Raw genomic sequence first — 17,210 nt, 5'->3', positions numbered from 1 at the left:
GTTTTCATGGGGTTTTTAAGTGGGAAGACCTTTTCGCGAGCCTTGAAAATAACAAAAAATTATATTAAATTTAGAGATATGTTTATTTTTTTAGAAAATTAAATTAATATTATTTTCTAAATTAAGATCCGATCAAAATATTTTTATCGTATCTCATTTTATATTATTATTATAATTTTTTAAAATTTTTATATAAAATATAATAAATAATTTTATTTTTTTAATTTTAAAATAATAATAATATTAAAAAATAATATTCTAACAATATTTTTTTAACTTTTATCTTTCATTTAAAAACCTCTTATATCATACATGAATCCAAACTAACTTCTAAAATGTCTCCTAATTTATAAGATGTTATATTATTAATTTGGAACATTATTTTTAAATTTATAAAAAAAATAAGAACGATTATGACTCAACAATATATAAAATAGAAAATGAAATTAAAGACTTTGATGTAAGAGTAATATTATATATTATATTATATTTTACTAAGTAAAATATATCATATATATTATTATTAATTATTTAATAATAATATATATGATATATTTAATATAATAAAATAAAAATAAAATAATAATATGATGTATAAAATTATATAATATATTTAAATCGATTGAAGTTTTTATATATATTTGAATGGGGATATGCAAGAAGAGAAGAAGAAGGTAGGAAGGAAGGTTTAAACGGTTGATAGGGATATTAAATAAGCATAAAAACCTGTACACGGTATCATAAATTTCTTGTCGGTTACTTTTGCCGGAAACTAGAGGGTATTGGAGGAGGGAAGGAAGGAGACGAAAAAGAGTGGATAAAGTCATCATTGCCTCAACTTTTTCATTACTGACAAAATAATTAATAATAATAATAAAAGTACTGGAAGGGCATTTCTGTAACAAATGCCGAGAATAAAAAGCAAAAGCAACGATCTAGTGTTCAATACAGATCGGGAGTGTGTGCAGTATTCTTCCTCCGCCTTAAAATATCCGTCTACCCCTTGAGAAAAACTTGAAGGATTATAATTTAAAAAAAGTAATTTTTTTTATATATATTTTTTTATTTTAAATAGAATACGTAAAAACTGTAAAATATATAGAAATTCCGACTCTGAATCACGAACCTTTCGGTACGGTGCGAATTAAAATGGGCGTTACTTCATGTCTCTCTTTAGTCCAAGATTGTGTGCTAAGCCTCTGCGTGGAATTGTTGATACGCGTTTACGTTGAATTCTAACAAACCAGAAGCAATTTTCTTTTAGCCCTTATTTGTTTTGCCAGAAGAAGGGATTGGTTTAGATTTATGGATAAGTTAAGATAAGTTAAAATAATTTATAAATAGTAAAATAAAAGTTAAATTATTTATTATATTTTATATAAAAATTTGAAAAAATTATTTTAAGATTTGAAAAAGTTAAATTATTTATTATATTTCATGTGAAAATTTGAAGAAATTGTAACGATTAGATGAGCTGAAGTGAGATAAAAAATTAAAAGTTGAGATAAAATATTGTTAGAATATATTTTTTTAATATTATTTTTGTTTTGAGATTTATAAAAATTAAATTATTTATTTTATTTTATGTGAAAATTTTAAAAAAATTATAATAATTATATAAGACAAAATATTTGTGAAAGTGAACAAGGCCTTAGTAATATTAAATACAATTATGACTTTATAGATCTTATATTTATTTATTTATTTATTTAAAAGAAATGCGTGATCTAAGACTATAAATATAATTTTATATATATGTATCTAACTTGATTTAAATAAATATATATTTGTTGAGTTATTCTATTATATAATCAGATATGCATATCATTCATGTCATTGAAATGATAAAATTATATTTATAAAATTTAAATTAAAAAATATTTATAATCTTAAAATATAGAAACGTAACGTAGTTATTTTAAAAAAATAAAATTCATATAAAAAGTTATTATTATTATTTTAATAACGAACCTACTTTTAACGGTGGATGATACTTTTATTTAGGCGTGGAACATGCTGTTGCTTTTTATATTGGAAACAAGCTTTCCGGAGGATTGATTTTAATAAACTAAATTGTAAATAAAGGATAAGGAAAGAGACTGACCTATGACGAGGAGGAGAAGCGGCACCGTGGTCATCTGACAGGTGTCCAGAAAACGACGGCTTGATTTATTTGAGAGAAAGTGGGGGTGGAGGAAATGGACGGATGGGACCGGTTCAAGATTCTGAACCTCAAGTTTGAGGCCAACGTGGTTGAGAGAGAGAGAGCGTAGAAATTAAAGAGTAAAGAGGGAGGACACCGCGTGCCCATATTTTCTTCATCTGCCATCTGTATGGACGTTGGGGGCCGTTTATACAGGTACATGATGGCCGAGTCAAAGACCATCATCCGCCTTTTATAAGTGTAAATTTATGCCAAATTTATAAATTAATATAATTAAATATTAAAATTTTTTTTATAATATTTTTTTTAATAATCTAAGATCTCATATTAAGACATCTGTTTATAAATTTATTTTTATAAAATTCTTGTCTATTTTGTTTTATAGAAAATGCAAGTCTTGCACTACTTAGATTGCAAATATCATTTAGCTTTATTTTTTATTTTTTTAAGAATAATTTTACATACAACTGTAAAGTATATAAACACTGCATAATTACTTTGAAAAAAATGAGATCTATTATTAAAAAAATTAATTTTTCATGTAAGGCTAATATTTTATTCACTTTTTTTAAAACGATTACGCGACAGTTACATAATTCACATATACAAATATATTTTTTATTTTTCTTTTTTAAAGACATTCTTTCTTGTCTACAATTGCCTGTGCCTTCTCACCAAAATGGAAACCATGTCCATAATAAGCAAAAGAAAAATTCTACTTATCATTCCCTACACCATACACCAACATGTAATTTGTCATTTTAACCCTTCTATTTAAACACACATATTGATGTGTAAATATGTATGTTTAAATAGAAAGATAAAAATGACAAATCACATGTTGGTGTGTAGTGTAGAGATGATAAATAATATTACTCAAAAGTAAAAATAAAACTGAAATTGTCAAACAATTTAAACATATATATTATAAACACACTGTGACACCAATATATTTTATTAAATCGTTGAAAATTTTACCAAAAATACAAAAAAAATTAATTCCTTTGTGGAGATCAAGTGTTCAATATATACAAACTAACGGATCTTTCTAAAATATTGTAAACAAAACTTGGTCATTTTTATTTTATTTTATTTTATTTTTTTCTGAAAAAGGTTGAAATCCGCTTGTTCTATCGTCCATCTAACATTGTGACAGTCAGCTCATTAGCTGTATGAGGATTTTTTCCGCTCGATGATGTATCCATTCCCTTAGAGGAACCTTCAATACAAAAACCAGGTTCTTTGGGTTGAGGCACAATTGCATTCTCATTTGCCAACATTAGCAACACAGACGACATCGTTGGCCTGTCTTCCACACGTTTCTGTACGCACAAAAGACCAACTTGTATGCATCTGACAACTTCATTTACAGAGTATGGCTCCTCCATCACTGCATCCACCAGTTCCAATGGAATCCCTTCATTCCACAATTTCCATGCCTGTAGCAATTTTAATAACTGAATTTGTCAAAGTAGAAACCTGAAGTCCATACCAATGAAATATGCAACAACTTATTTACCTAGAGAACATGGAAGGAAATAACTTGGTTTTGTATTCTTACATGTCCAAGCAGGTTGAGGTCATGGTCAGGGTGCCAGAATCCCCAGTTTTTCTTCCCGCTTATCGTCTCCAACACTAACACGCCAAAGCTAAAGACATCGGATTTCACTGAAAAGTGTCCGCTCATTGCATACTCTGGTGACATGTAGCCGCTGCATACAAATACGTACAAGAGTTTCAGCATTATTTGTAAGACAGTAGAATGCATTTTCAGAATATTCTTTAGGAAACATACTATGTCCCAATTACTCTCTTGGTCCTTTCCTGGGTCTGTTCTGCTCCAAAAATTCTTGCTATTCCAAAGTCTGAGATCTTGGGGTTCATCTCACTATCTAGTAATATGTTGCTTGCTTTGAGATCCCTATGGATGATTCTTAGCCTGGAGTCTTGGTGAAGATAAAGCAGTCCTCGTGCGATTCCCAAAATAATGTGAAAGCGCTTGTTCCAGGCCAGTAATTTCCTTCTAGTTGGATCTGGAAGAAGCATGTATTAACTGTCATTTATTGAGCAGCATGCATATAAACAAAATCTGCACTCCATTAAGTAGGATGAAACATATCGAGTGCAAGATGCTCGAACCAAAGATAAAGGAGTCCAAGCTTTTGTTCGGAAGGTACTCATAGATTAGCATCCTTTCTTCTTCATGAATGCAGCATCCTAAAAACTTAACAAGATTCCGGTGTTGAAGTTTTGCAATCAAGATAACTTCGTTCTTAAACTCTCTAAGACCTTGTCCTGAATCCTGAGAGAGCCTCTTCACTGCAATTTCTTGTCTGTTTGGTAGCAAACCCTATTATGAGCATGTCATGTCAAAACTTAGCAAACCTATGAGATAAAAGGAAATACATAGCTTCATTCTCCCAAATTTGATATGTCCAGTTCATTTTGTTTCTACATTATAATAGTTTCAGTACTCTCATGATGAAATTACCTTGTAGACAGGCCCAAAGCCGCCCTGTCCAATCTTATTTCTAAAAGAGAACTCGTTGGTAGCAGTTGATAGAGTCTCTAGACTAAAAAGAGGCAGCTCAAGGTCTTCCTCCTGAGTTTCTTCTATGAAATCTCTATAGGGATTGTTTAAGCTTTCTCCTGTTACAATACAAATTGATCAGCCGAAGGAAGATAAATTTATTACACTTCTTGTTGTAGCATACTCGAGCAATCCGACCATAAATATATGCAAAATAAATAAGGATGCGAACACTTCCAACTCAGAGTTCCAGAATTACGCTAAATGGCTAAAATTCAGATAATTTAACAGCAGATACAAAATTTGACAACAAATTCTCAAACCTGGCTTTACACAAAACAATTATTGGTGAAAGAATGGTCGATCTTGAATAATAACAATCATTGGTGAAAGCCAGGTTTTTATAAAATAATAACAATAAAGGGAAATTACATTTTTGACTCCCGAGCTACCACTATTTTTTCAATTTTCTCCTTAAACTATCAAAACTGGCAATTGACATCCTAAACTACCAAATTTGACAATTTACACCATTACTTAAGAGTTGACCCTTATAATGGTGCCACATGTCCTCTTTTTCGTTGATTATAGTGGTTAGGTCTTAACCAATTGTACAAAGTCCAAAAATTCAGAAAAGGATTGTCGCTCATGGCTGCAAAGAACGATTCTCCACAATAAATAACAGCATTTCTCTTTCAGCACAGTGCTATCAAAACTAGCAATTGACATCCTAAACTTCCAAGTTTGGCAGTTTGCACTCTTACTTCATAGTTGACCCTTATAACTGTGCCACAAGTCCTCTTTTTTGTTGATTATAATAATCAGATCCCCTTAAGTTCTTGCCCGAACTTGAGGGCCTGGAGTGGGAGAGAGTGATTTTTTTTTTTTTAATCAAGAGAAGAGGTCACATGTACAAGAGTGACCTCCTCCCAATTTATTAAAAACACCCTAACTTATGGCGGAGGAAAACCGTGGTAACAATCAAGCCATCCAATAAACACCAAGAAACATAATTAAAATCTAAACAACCAATAATGAAATCAAAACCAGAGAACAACAAACCCAAACGGCTTGACGGCAAAGATAAGGCAAGCCTAATTTATCCAAACGAATGATGCCCCTCAATTGACTAGGGCATTGAAGCCTCTCCCTCAAAACAACAAGTCACCCCTTCCTCGCCTTGACGTGCCAAAAAATCCGCAACTTGGTTAACTTCCCGAAATTGATGCCGAATTGAGAAACTAACACCCTGTAATTCCTGACAAACTTCCTCCCAGAAATCCCAAAGGTACCATACTGAACAACTCCCAGCAAGGACCCAATCCACCACAATTTTTGAGTCACACTCAATCTCCAACGAAGATAACCCAGCGATTTACATAAAGCCACCCCCTCTTTAAGGGCTCTAAGTTCAGCCTCATTATTAGTCCCCTGACCAAAACAAGCTGAAAACCCCCCCAAAACAGTACCCACACTATCCCGAATCACCCCTCCTCCACCACAGGTTCCTGGATTTCCTCTACAACTACCATCAACATTTAGTTTTACACAACCCGACGCTGGCTTATTCCAAGAAACAGCTCTAGAAATTCTGTGATTAATGGGTTGCAAAGGTAAATCTAACCGTTGTATAATTCGTTCATCCAAAGCAGAAAGGGAGCCCACCTTTGCATAAGTACTGGACAGAATTTTCAGCCAATATTTTAGAGACCACCAGACACTATCAACTGCCACCACACAACCCTCCATGAGCACACGGCATTGTCTATGCCATAACTTCCAGGTAATAAGACAAGGCAAAATGCCAAGGAGCATACTCTCTGTGAGTTCCTCTTTGCCAGCGCAAACCACTGGGAAACACATCCCCACCAAGTTCTCGGTGTCAAAACCGAAATTCCCACTTCCCTTGCTGCTTTTTGCCACAGCTGAGATGCAACCTCCCCTGAGAATACATGATCAAGCGATTCAACCTTCCTATCAACACAACAATCACATCGGGATGCCATGGAAATCCCACAAGACTAGACCCGTGTATCCACTGGTAAACACCGAAATCTAGCCTTCCACATACACACCGAAATCTTCTTCCGTAACACTATTCCAAATCCACTTCAGAGAAGAGTCTTGATCCGATTTTACTCGGATCAAATCCCAAGCACTGGCCGACGAAAAACAGCCATCCGTGGAAGGCTTCCACACAATAATATCCTTCCCCTCTTTCCCAGCAGCAAACGAGGACACTATTTCTCCCATAATGCCTGCACCCACCAAGTTTTCAAGAAGCTCAACATCCCAAGAATTGTCAACCCAGCACTCTCGAATTTGAATCAAAGGGTTTGATACTTCTGGTACTCTTAAACACAGAGGACCATTATCCATCCATCGATCAAACCAGAAAGAAAGCTTACCAGTTCTAACTTTCCATATTATATTATCACACACATCTGGCAAAACAGACATAACAGACTTCCAAAACCAAGAACAAGAAACTGTATTTTTAGCAAGCAATAAATGCCCACTCCTAGCATACTTAGCCTTGAAGAAACGGGTCCACAGATTATCCACTGCCACGAGACGCCATGCAAATTTCATGTGTAGTGAACGTCGGACCTCCTTGAAGTCCCGAAGCCCCAAACCTCCCTCCAACGTTGGTCTGCATACTTTGGACCAAGAAACCCATTTTCTCTTAACATAGCCATTAGCATCACCCCAAAAGAAAGAGGATAAGATGGAGTTTAACCTCTTCAAAGTCACCTTAGGCACATTGAGCACAAATAAGAGATGTGTAGCCATGCAGGATAGTACATGTTTTAGCAAAATAAATCGCCCACCTTGTGACAGTAATTTAACTTTCCACCCAGCTACCTTATCACGAATTTTCTGCACTAAGGGTTCTAGCGAACTCGCTGTGAGACGACCAGATATCAACGACACTCCCAGATAATAAGTCGGAAACGATCCTTCCGTAAAACCCGATACTCTTAGAAGACTACGACGTCGTGCAAGACTGATATACTTAGAAAGAAAAAGAGCCAATTTCCGTTCATTAATAATTTGGCCAGACCATTTCTCATACAGATCAAAGATTTTAATCAACTTTTTAACCGATCGAGAATCCCCGTTAACAAAAACAAGGAGATCATCCGCATAAAATAGGTGAGAAATCAAAGGCGCGCCTACCGGATGATAAAATTTTCCAATGCTTCCATCTTCAAAATTTTGCTTGAGTAATCTCGATAGAACTTCCTCCATAAGAATAAACAAATACGAAGAAAGAGGATCACCTTGTCGCAACCCCCTAGAGGGCTTGAAAAAACCTTTGTACGTCCCGTTCATCATCACAGAAAACCAAGGAGACTTCACACATTGCGCAATTAACAGGCAAAACTTTTCGTCAAAGCCAAATCCCTGCAGAACATCTAAGAGGAAATCCCAGTGTACTCGATCATAAGTTTTAGCCATATCAATCTTCATAATAATATTCTCTCCATGATTTTTCCTATGAAGTGAATGAACCATCTCTTGGGCCAAGATGATGTTCCAGGACTTCCAACTTCTCTTCGAGAGATTTAATATTTTGTTCCACCCGACCAAATACTTGGATATTCCAAGAACGTAAAGCCACCTTCACTTTTTTAAGCTTAGCAGCCAGTCTAACTAAACCAGTCTGAGGCTCCGGTTGTTTCCATATGGCTTCCACACATGGCAGGAAAGTAGAATGAGAACACCACATGTTCTAAAATTTAAACGGCGAGGGACCATAGGAAACTCTCGGCACATCAAAGAAAAGTACCATAGGACTATGATCAGAAGTTTTCCGAGGCAAGTATTCCACATAGGAAGACCCGTACACATTAGCAAAAGCGATATTCATCACCGCCCTGTCCAACCAAGCCCACTTCCGAGACCAACCCTCCTACCCATTGCACCACGTCATTGAGCAACCTTGAAATCAAATTTCCATAAGGCCACAAGAATCTAAACATTCATTAAAATCCGTCATAGACGATAAAGACTTGGGATTGCCTCCAAGCCGTTCAACATCAGACCGAATAACATTAAAATCTCAAATCACCACCCACGGGTATTCCTCCGTATGAATATCATTTAATTCATGCCATAGCCCCCTACGATTTGCCTGAAGACATTTTGCATAAACAAACGTAACCAACATTCTCATATTAGCCACACATAACCAACCAGAAAGTGATTGATCCGTGAAGCTGGAACCCACAAAATCATAACCGTCCTTCCATAGCACCCAGACTTTGCCACCAACGACTGCATTACTACAAAAATTTGGTAGACCAAAAAAAGAGCCAGTTTAGAAATATTTGTCTCCTCCTGAAATGGCTCTAGGACCGCTACAACCGCAACTTTTTTTTTCCTCACTAGCTTTTTATCCTCCTTCTAGAACGTCTCAAACCTCTGACATTCCAGACCAAGAAAGTTTCAATCATAGGTTCAGTTTTGATGAGCGAGTTGACACTAGCTGTGATTTTCGCACACTACACTGCAATTTATCCTCCTGTTGAGAGTCTTTACCAAAATGCTCTGGCTCTGAATCATAGGCCTTTTCTCTAGCCGGGTTTGGAATCTGTCCCTCCTCTTCATCCGAAACATATGTGATGGCCTTCTCTTTCCCACGTCCACATTCCCACTCCAATATTTCAGTAACTGCACCCCTTTGGCTACTCTCGAAGTCTGTATGAACAAACACGTCGTCAACCACCAGAACCTCATTACTAACTATTGGTCTCCCCTGAATTACTTCCCTTTCCATATTCACTGGAACAGGACTTCCATTCTCAGTTATAATATTCGTTTCACACTCAATCTCTTCACAGTCCTCTTCCTTTTCTACATTTACATCCACCAACAAAGGATTCATCATCCCAACCTCCGCCACCTCAACTCGGACATCTGTTAGAGTCTGACTACATATAGGGTCCTGTTCTCTATCATCGCCCACAATATTCTTCCCCTTATCTCCCCTATCATCCGTCACCGTCACCATGTCCCCCTTCTCCACCCCACTGTCTGTCACCTTCACCTTGTCAAGGGAAATCTTTTTTTGTTTCTCCTACCAAATACGACGGCTCTGTTTAAGCTTCCCCACAACCTGGTCCCCCTCATTCCTCCTCGAACCTACACGACACACCATTGATGTATGCCCTTGTCTATGACACTTCAGGCAATAGAATCCATGTTTCTCATACTTAGCCACTTGCCAGATCTTTCTATTAGCTGAAACAACAAATAGGAAAGCCTTGAACTGGGTCTGCCGATAAATCAACTTCTACACAGATTCTGGCCCCAGACGCACGAGTTTTATTCAGAGTAGCGTTGTCAATGCCTAAATACTGTCCAAATCTCGTCGCCAAAATTTGTAAACAATCCTTCCGATACAAGTGCATCGGCAGACCTGGGAGGAAAATCCATTGCGGTGCAATAGGCGATTCTTTCATCAAATCAAATTCTTTCGTCCATCTGAACAAACGGAAAGAATACCCACCAATCATACGCCCTTCAAGTGCCCATCTATGCATAGAGTCATGTTTATTCCTCATCTGAAGGAGGACATGGTGATCATCCATGAAACTAACAACAGGAACTTCTAAGAGGCCCCATGATTTAATAACAGCGTTCCTGATCACATCAATGGACGGCCATGTACGCATGAATTTCAGTACAAGAGCAAACTTGAAGTCATCAGCAGCCTTAGCCATCTCCACCTCTGCAAACACGAATCCTGGTTCACCATCAACGTCAACCGGGTATCTCATAGGCAAACGAAAAGTAGACGATTCCAAAGAATTCGCCGTTGCTTGAACATACGTTTTCTTGCCCGCATCCTCCGAAGAGAACCCCTCCGAGGGTGGATCCAACGGCAGAGCCATGGCCGCCACTCATCCAAGCCTCGCAAACAGTCGTAAACCTACCAAACAAGGTAAGTCCGGAAAAAACGAAATAACCAAAATAAACCCAAAAGTCGCCTCAGAATCGCCTCAAAATTTTTGAGGTTTGTAGTGGGAGAGAGTGACATATAAAGTGGGTCCTACAACATTTATTGTTGCCCACATAAACATTTTGGACGGAATTAAATTAGCAATAAATGTTGTAGGGTCCACTTTATGCTTCTCTCCTCTCCCACTTTATGCCCTCAAGTTTGGGCAAGAACTTGAAGCCCTTAAGTTGGGCCTTGATACCAGATCTTAACTAGCAGTACAAATTTCCCATATTTGGTAGTTTAGTGTGTTAATTATAAGTTTTGATAGGTCGGGTACAAACTGAGAAAAAGAATGGTCATTCATGGTTGCAAAATATGATTTTCGACAATAATAATAATAATAAATTACTGCATTCCCTTTCAGTACAGTGCAACAAAACATCTGGTAGAAGCAGGGGAAGTCTGCAGTGACAAACCTGATTATCAAATAGAAATTACTATAGATAAGCTCAAAACATTTGAGACATTACTCAAGCCAATACTGTGAGTTGATTGAACATATACGGAAAAACATGCAAGGAATTCTAAATTGACATTTTCCCGACAAGTTATTCATTTGAAGACAACAGATTGAGGTCTAACTCTATTATAAAAACCATCACATGTAAACTTCATAATTCTCTTTAACAAAATTATTCTATGGTTAAGGTGCCATACACACATTTTGTTAGGAACAAGGGGCATCCAAATAAAAGTTGCTTCTTTATATTATTAAGTGTGTTCCACTCAAAATTACTTGTGTGAACCAAAGACTCCTCGTATGCATACATATACAGTGGCAATGTATTAAGATAGGAGCAAAAGTAAGCAAACAAAGAACTTCAATCAATATCTGAACATCTATCTGCCAAGAGAAAAAAGATCTTAACATCTTAGTGATCAAGTAGGGTCAAAATTTGTGATATTTTATCAACCACTTCCACAAAAATGACAATACCATGACAGTTTATTAGCTGCTGTTTTACCTCTTCTCTTTGCTCTTATCATTCGAAAAGTACACCAGCCAATGCCACCAAATAGAAGCATCCCAGTAATTGCGCATATGACAATGATGATAATCATCTTAACTCGTTTATTCCTCTTAGCATCAGCAATTGACTCTGGACACCAAAGAAGTTGACAGAGTAAAGCATTTTGCAAAATGACGAACACATTGTCAGCAGCATCAAAATTGCTTGAAGTTTTAACCGACTTGGGCCATATTTTCAAGAGAAATGATAGAATTACTACTTTATAACAACTTGTTTACAACTAAGTAATAAAATAATATTATTCTAAACTTTATTTTGACTTTTATTTTTCATTTGATGGGTTTACATATAATAAAAAATACTATTATATTTAAAGTTGTATAAATTGTGATTAGGCTTAGTTGTATAAATTGTGATTAGGCAGTAAGCCTATCACTACTCATTCCCAAAACTTAAGCTAGCATAGCAGACTAGCACAAGGTACCGCATTTTGTGGCTTTAGATGTACAACCTTCCATATAAAAGACACGCACACAAAAATTGAGGCAAATACTAAGGAGCCAAACACCCCTGCAATAAAAGAAAAGGCTGGATTGAAAACAGTCTGGTTAAGCCAATGTTGGCCCTTCATTATAAAGTCTCAGGGACCAGTCTCTCGTTATCCCACTATCTAGTTCATCAGAGCAAAAAGACTTTTACAATGTGCCATGCAGATTCTCTGGGAAAAAAGAATGATGAAATAAGATGATTAAAAGCAATGCATCCGCTAATTTTATACACAACTTCAAGAGAATGTCAATAGCCATGAAGACCATATCCTGATATCACAACTTTGATTGTTATTTTGAGGAATAAATTATATCTTTTCCTCTATGAACTATCACCTCCGTGTCACCTACCCTCTCAAACTTCAACCAGACAAACTCCACCTCCATGTATTAAAAGTAATAACTTCAATTTGCCCCTCCCTTCGAATTAACACTGTTTCGGATGGAGGGGACAAATTGATATTGAAACGTCAAAATAAGGTCCGTTTAGTTGAAGTTTGTGGGTAAGAAAAGTGATCTTCACCTTAATTTTGTCCCTAAAACCTGATCTTTGCAGGTTGATCCGTATGCATATGTGAACTATTCTACTGCAAGAAACTATCACAAAATATCTTTTATGAAAGTTACATACCTAATTCCTTTTTTGCCATTCGTATATAGAGATCATCCCCACCACTGGGAAAGTTTCTCATATCAACCAAATCAGCAAACCACATCACACAGTCTCCCCCATTTCCATGGATATCTATTAGAGTAAAAGCCATACACGAGCAATTCCTTGAACACTCGGCCTCGCATTCCTCAAGGCTCAAATTCCTACTAGCCGCCAAATGTGAATGATCAGGTAACTTCTTTCCTCCATACTTGACAAACCCATCTCCATTTTCACATTCCAAGTCCCAGTTCCTCACACAGCCACCTGACCAATCAATCCTCGACCAGTCTTCCGGCGACTTTGGCGTAAAACCTTTCAAGCATTTACAGCTAGGGCCATCATTGTAACAATTCCCATAGGGCCCACACGTCCCATACCTATCACAACTGTCCCTCTGAAGGTTCACCACGGCCACCCACTCATTGTTACTTTTACCCCATGTTAGGTACTGAATCAAGCCGTCTTGAGTCACCACAAACCTTGACAAAAGCGACGCCTGATCTACAACCTCGAATGTGTAATAAACTTCATCACGGCTTGAATTGAACATGGGTACGAAGACAGGGTTGGACCTCAGCTCATTGCTGCCACTGAACCTGACTCCATCCCAAGGACCCCACCTGTACTGCTTCTGGGTCCCTTTGCTGAGCACAAGCTGAGGTGTCTCAGGTGAGTCTAGGCTGAAACTATAGTCTCCGGCAGATGGATCATCCGCGGACAACCATGATGTCATATTCCGGTACAGGCCGGTTTTCAGGTTCCAACCTAGCTTCATACCTGGCAACAAGGTGTCGGTTATGTTATCAAAACTTTGCCAGACATACCCCTCTGGATCATGATTGTTTTCCTCTCTCAAAACAAGATTTCCATTGTCCAAGAGCTGCAAAATGGGGCTCTCTAGCACCCTGGTGGAATTCACAGACCAAATGGTCTCTGATTTATTAGCCAAAAGTGAGAATCCATTTGAGCCCATTGACAGTGATCCTGATAGGTCAGTTATTGAGTTATTTCTGTTGCCGACCCAGACCACGGTGATAGTGATATTCTTGTACCAAATGCCCAAGTACCTATGTCTAGAACTGCCCGGGCTAAAGAACCCAAGCTCAAAGCGCTGCCCAGAGGAGACCAGGGTTTGGCCATCTTTAAGCACCTGATTCTTCGTCAAGCTGTCCGAAACTGTTGCTGCTGTTGAAGGGTGAGAGGCTGAAAATATGCAGAAGCACCACCATGAGAGAAACAGCAAAAAACCCATTTTTAATCATGGGAAAATGGAGAACTTCTCTGAAGAGAATAACCATAGTGCACGAGCCGGCTTTGGGTTCTGCGCGTTCTCATTCTAGAGCTCGGAAAGTCAAAGACAAACGAAGACCGGTTAGCAAATTGGGCATAATGCTCATCCCATAGTCAATTTGTCATAGTAAAGAGGAAAATTATGGAAAACTCTATTCATAGTTCGGTCTACTTTTTACACTCCACACGAAAATCCATCTGACAAACCAGTTCATGTTCAGCCTCCGGTCCAATTCTAAATTCATCTGTTCTCCCGAAACTCATTTCTCTCTCTCGCAAATCCTGAATCAACTCTCCCCCCGCGCCAACACTCCCTCTCTCGCCTCACCCTCCCTCACCATCTCTCGCCAGGTCCCGCAACCAGTTTTGACTCGGGTGTTCGTTCACATAATGTTCATCTTCCTATCTCCTACCTTCTAGAAGCGATAATTTGTCAATTATAGGTACATTCCCAAGATTGATTTTCTGTCTCATAACTTTATTCTTTTGAGATTTTTTTTTTATTAACATAAAAATGGTCCTTTGTAGCTTGTCCATATTTATATTTTTAACTTAGTTAAATTAATCCTTATACTTTCAACTTTGCTCAAATTAATTTTGTTTGATTTATTTTGTACAGAGAAATTAAAATTTGTCCTTAAATTTTAATTAAACAATTTTTTACTTCTTATATTTTCAACTTGATTAAACTAATCATTCTATCACTATTCTGTCACTCAACTGTTAAAAACATGAGTCAGCGCTAATAAATATTTGATGAATGTGCACCATATTTTGTAAAATAATAATAAAAAAAGCATAGAAACAAAATTAAATCTATAAAATCATGATTGTGCAAGTAACATACAATCACTCTTTTTTAAAAAAAAAAAATTGTTATTAAAAAATTATTATTTTTATGTGGATATCATATTTACTCACATTTTTAAAAGGAAAATGATAGAGCCACCGCTGGGAGTCACTGCTAGCTCTATCATGTGTTTTTTTATGTGTTTTTTTACAATTAATTTTATATAGATATTTTTAATAATTTTAAATATTAAAAATAAATAAAAAAAATTATAATATTATTAAAAAATACTTCATTAATTATGAAGTAAAAAAAAATATTTTTTTATTTTACTCCGTGATTAAGGAAGTATTTTTTAATAATTTTTTTACTTCATGATTAAGAAAGTGTTTTTTAATAATATTATAAATTTATTTATTTTTTTTAAATATTTAAAATTGTTAAAAATATCTATATAAAAATAATTGTAAAAAAAACACATAGAAAAATACATGCCAGAGCCAGCGGTGGCTCTAGCATCACTCTTTTTAAAATGAGTACGCGACGCTTGCACACTCTATGACTGTAAATATAATTTCTCGTAGTTAAAAATAATTCTCATTTTAAATTGAAGTTATTTTGTTTTTATTTCCAAATGATTTTTTTTAACAAAAATTCTATATGCAGTCACTTTTATATACTCTTTATACACTCCGCTAATGTGATTGGATGTGTCACTTTTTTAATATAAAATAATTCATTTGATCAATCACATCAATGAAGTGAGTAAGGTGTACGCAAAAATAACTGTATGTGATAGAATTTTTTTTTAATATTTTCTTAATTTTAAAATATGATGTACACTTGTCAAATACTTAATGGTGTTGACATACTTCTAACAAACAACTTTCTGTTTTACATTTTTATAGGTATTCTAAATCGTTTCTAACAAACAACTTTCTGTTTTACATTTTTATAGGTATTCTAAATCGTTTAAATCACGGGAACATCAACTAAGATTACATTTTGGTAGTGAGGTGATCTCAAATATTATGTAAATAATAATAAAAAATGAATGAAAAATGATAATAGAATATTGAATAGTAGTGAATAGTAATAAAAAATAGATAAAAAATAATAATAAAATAATAAATAATAGTGAAATATTCTGAGAGTTTTTAGTCGGTACATGAAAGCACAAGTGGAGACAAATACTATCTAGTCAGACTGCCCAATATATATATTAAATAAAAACCTTTACTAAAAAAACTCTCATTAAGGCGAATGAATAACCATATACAAGCAATCAAGATGCTAGGACTTATCTACGTAAATAAGGCAAGTGCAAATAGTCCGTTCGCAAAAGTCCTTGCAACCGTTCAATACCAATGTCGTAAAAAGATGCTAGGACTAAAAAAACTCTCATTAAGGCGGCAAAATCCTTGATCTTACTTTTAGCACATTCCTTTACTAAAAAATCAGCTACTATATTGACTTGACTTTTCTATATATGTGATAAACGCGGTAGTTTAGAAACTGGAATAGAAATTGTCAAAAGTCCCACATATACTAGTGATTGCAAGCACTAGATGTGATCCATCCCACAACTACTTTTGAATCCGACTCAACTAATAGGTTTCTACTATCAAGCTGCTGTGCCATTCTTAGGCTATCCAACAAAGCATGTCCCTTTGCAACTGAATTAGTCAAGACACCATAGGAGTGCGCAAATCCTGCCAAATCCCGCCACCACCAGAAGGTCTCGGGTTATCGTTCGAACCACCATCAAGATTAAGTTTGAACCATCCACTCCTTGGCTGGGACCAAGCTATTGCTTTGGGAGGCTTATCGGTAAGAGGAATAAAAGGATAGTTAAGCTCCTTCAAAATGCTTTCATCTCTACTAGACAACCTTGAAAATCGCTGAAAACTTGAAGAGATATTCAATAAGAAACATTTCACAATCCGAACCACAACCCCCCAATTCAAGGCCACATCCTCTATGTGCCGCTCTTGAACGCCTAAGAGCCCAAGTAATTAAAATGGGAATAATGCCTCTACACAAACCAGCTTGAGATGATTGGGATGCCCGAAGCCACAAGACATTCACCACTCCCAGCCAAGTACGAATTGAGGAAGCCTAATAGCAAAGATATCAGCAAAATAATCCCACACTTTACGCGCCACCTCTCCTTCACACAACACATGATCAATAGTTTCATTCTGAGGAGGAAAACAACAATTACATTTGGAAACTATTGGAATACCGAGTTT

The 17,210-nt window shown here is 36.1% G+C and overlaps 1 protein-coding gene across 1 annotated transcript; it reads right to left on the bottom strand.

Moving 5' to 3' along the window:
* Positions 1-3,240: 3,240 nt before the first annotated feature.
* LOC108983466 (G-type lectin S-receptor-like serine/threonine-protein kinase At4g27290) lies at positions 3,241-14,550 on the bottom strand. The gene is made up of 7 exons (XM_018955101.2): positions 12,855-14,550; positions 11,670-11,804; positions 4,656-4,813; positions 4,304-4,514; positions 3,960-4,197; positions 3,726-3,876; positions 3,241-3,603 (listed from the first exon to the last, which is right to left on the bottom strand). Exons 1-7 carry the CDS (start codon positions 14,128-14,130, stop codon positions 3,295-3,297), a joined length of 2,478 nt encoding a protein of 825 aa, XP_018810646.1. The 5' UTR covers positions 14,131-14,550; the 3' UTR covers positions 3,241-3,294.
* Positions 14,551-17,210: the final 2,660 nt, after the last annotated feature.

The sequence above is a fragment of the Juglans regia genome, chromosome 4 (genome assembly GCF_001411555.2).
Source record: "Juglans regia cultivar Chandler chromosome 4, Walnut 2.0, whole genome shotgun sequence".
In the NCBI taxonomy this organism is placed as follows: Eukaryota; Viridiplantae; Streptophyta; class Magnoliopsida; order Fagales; family Juglandaceae; genus Juglans; species Juglans regia.
Note: the sequence above shows the minus strand (reverse complement) of the source record. Positions and strands in the feature narration are given on the sequence as shown.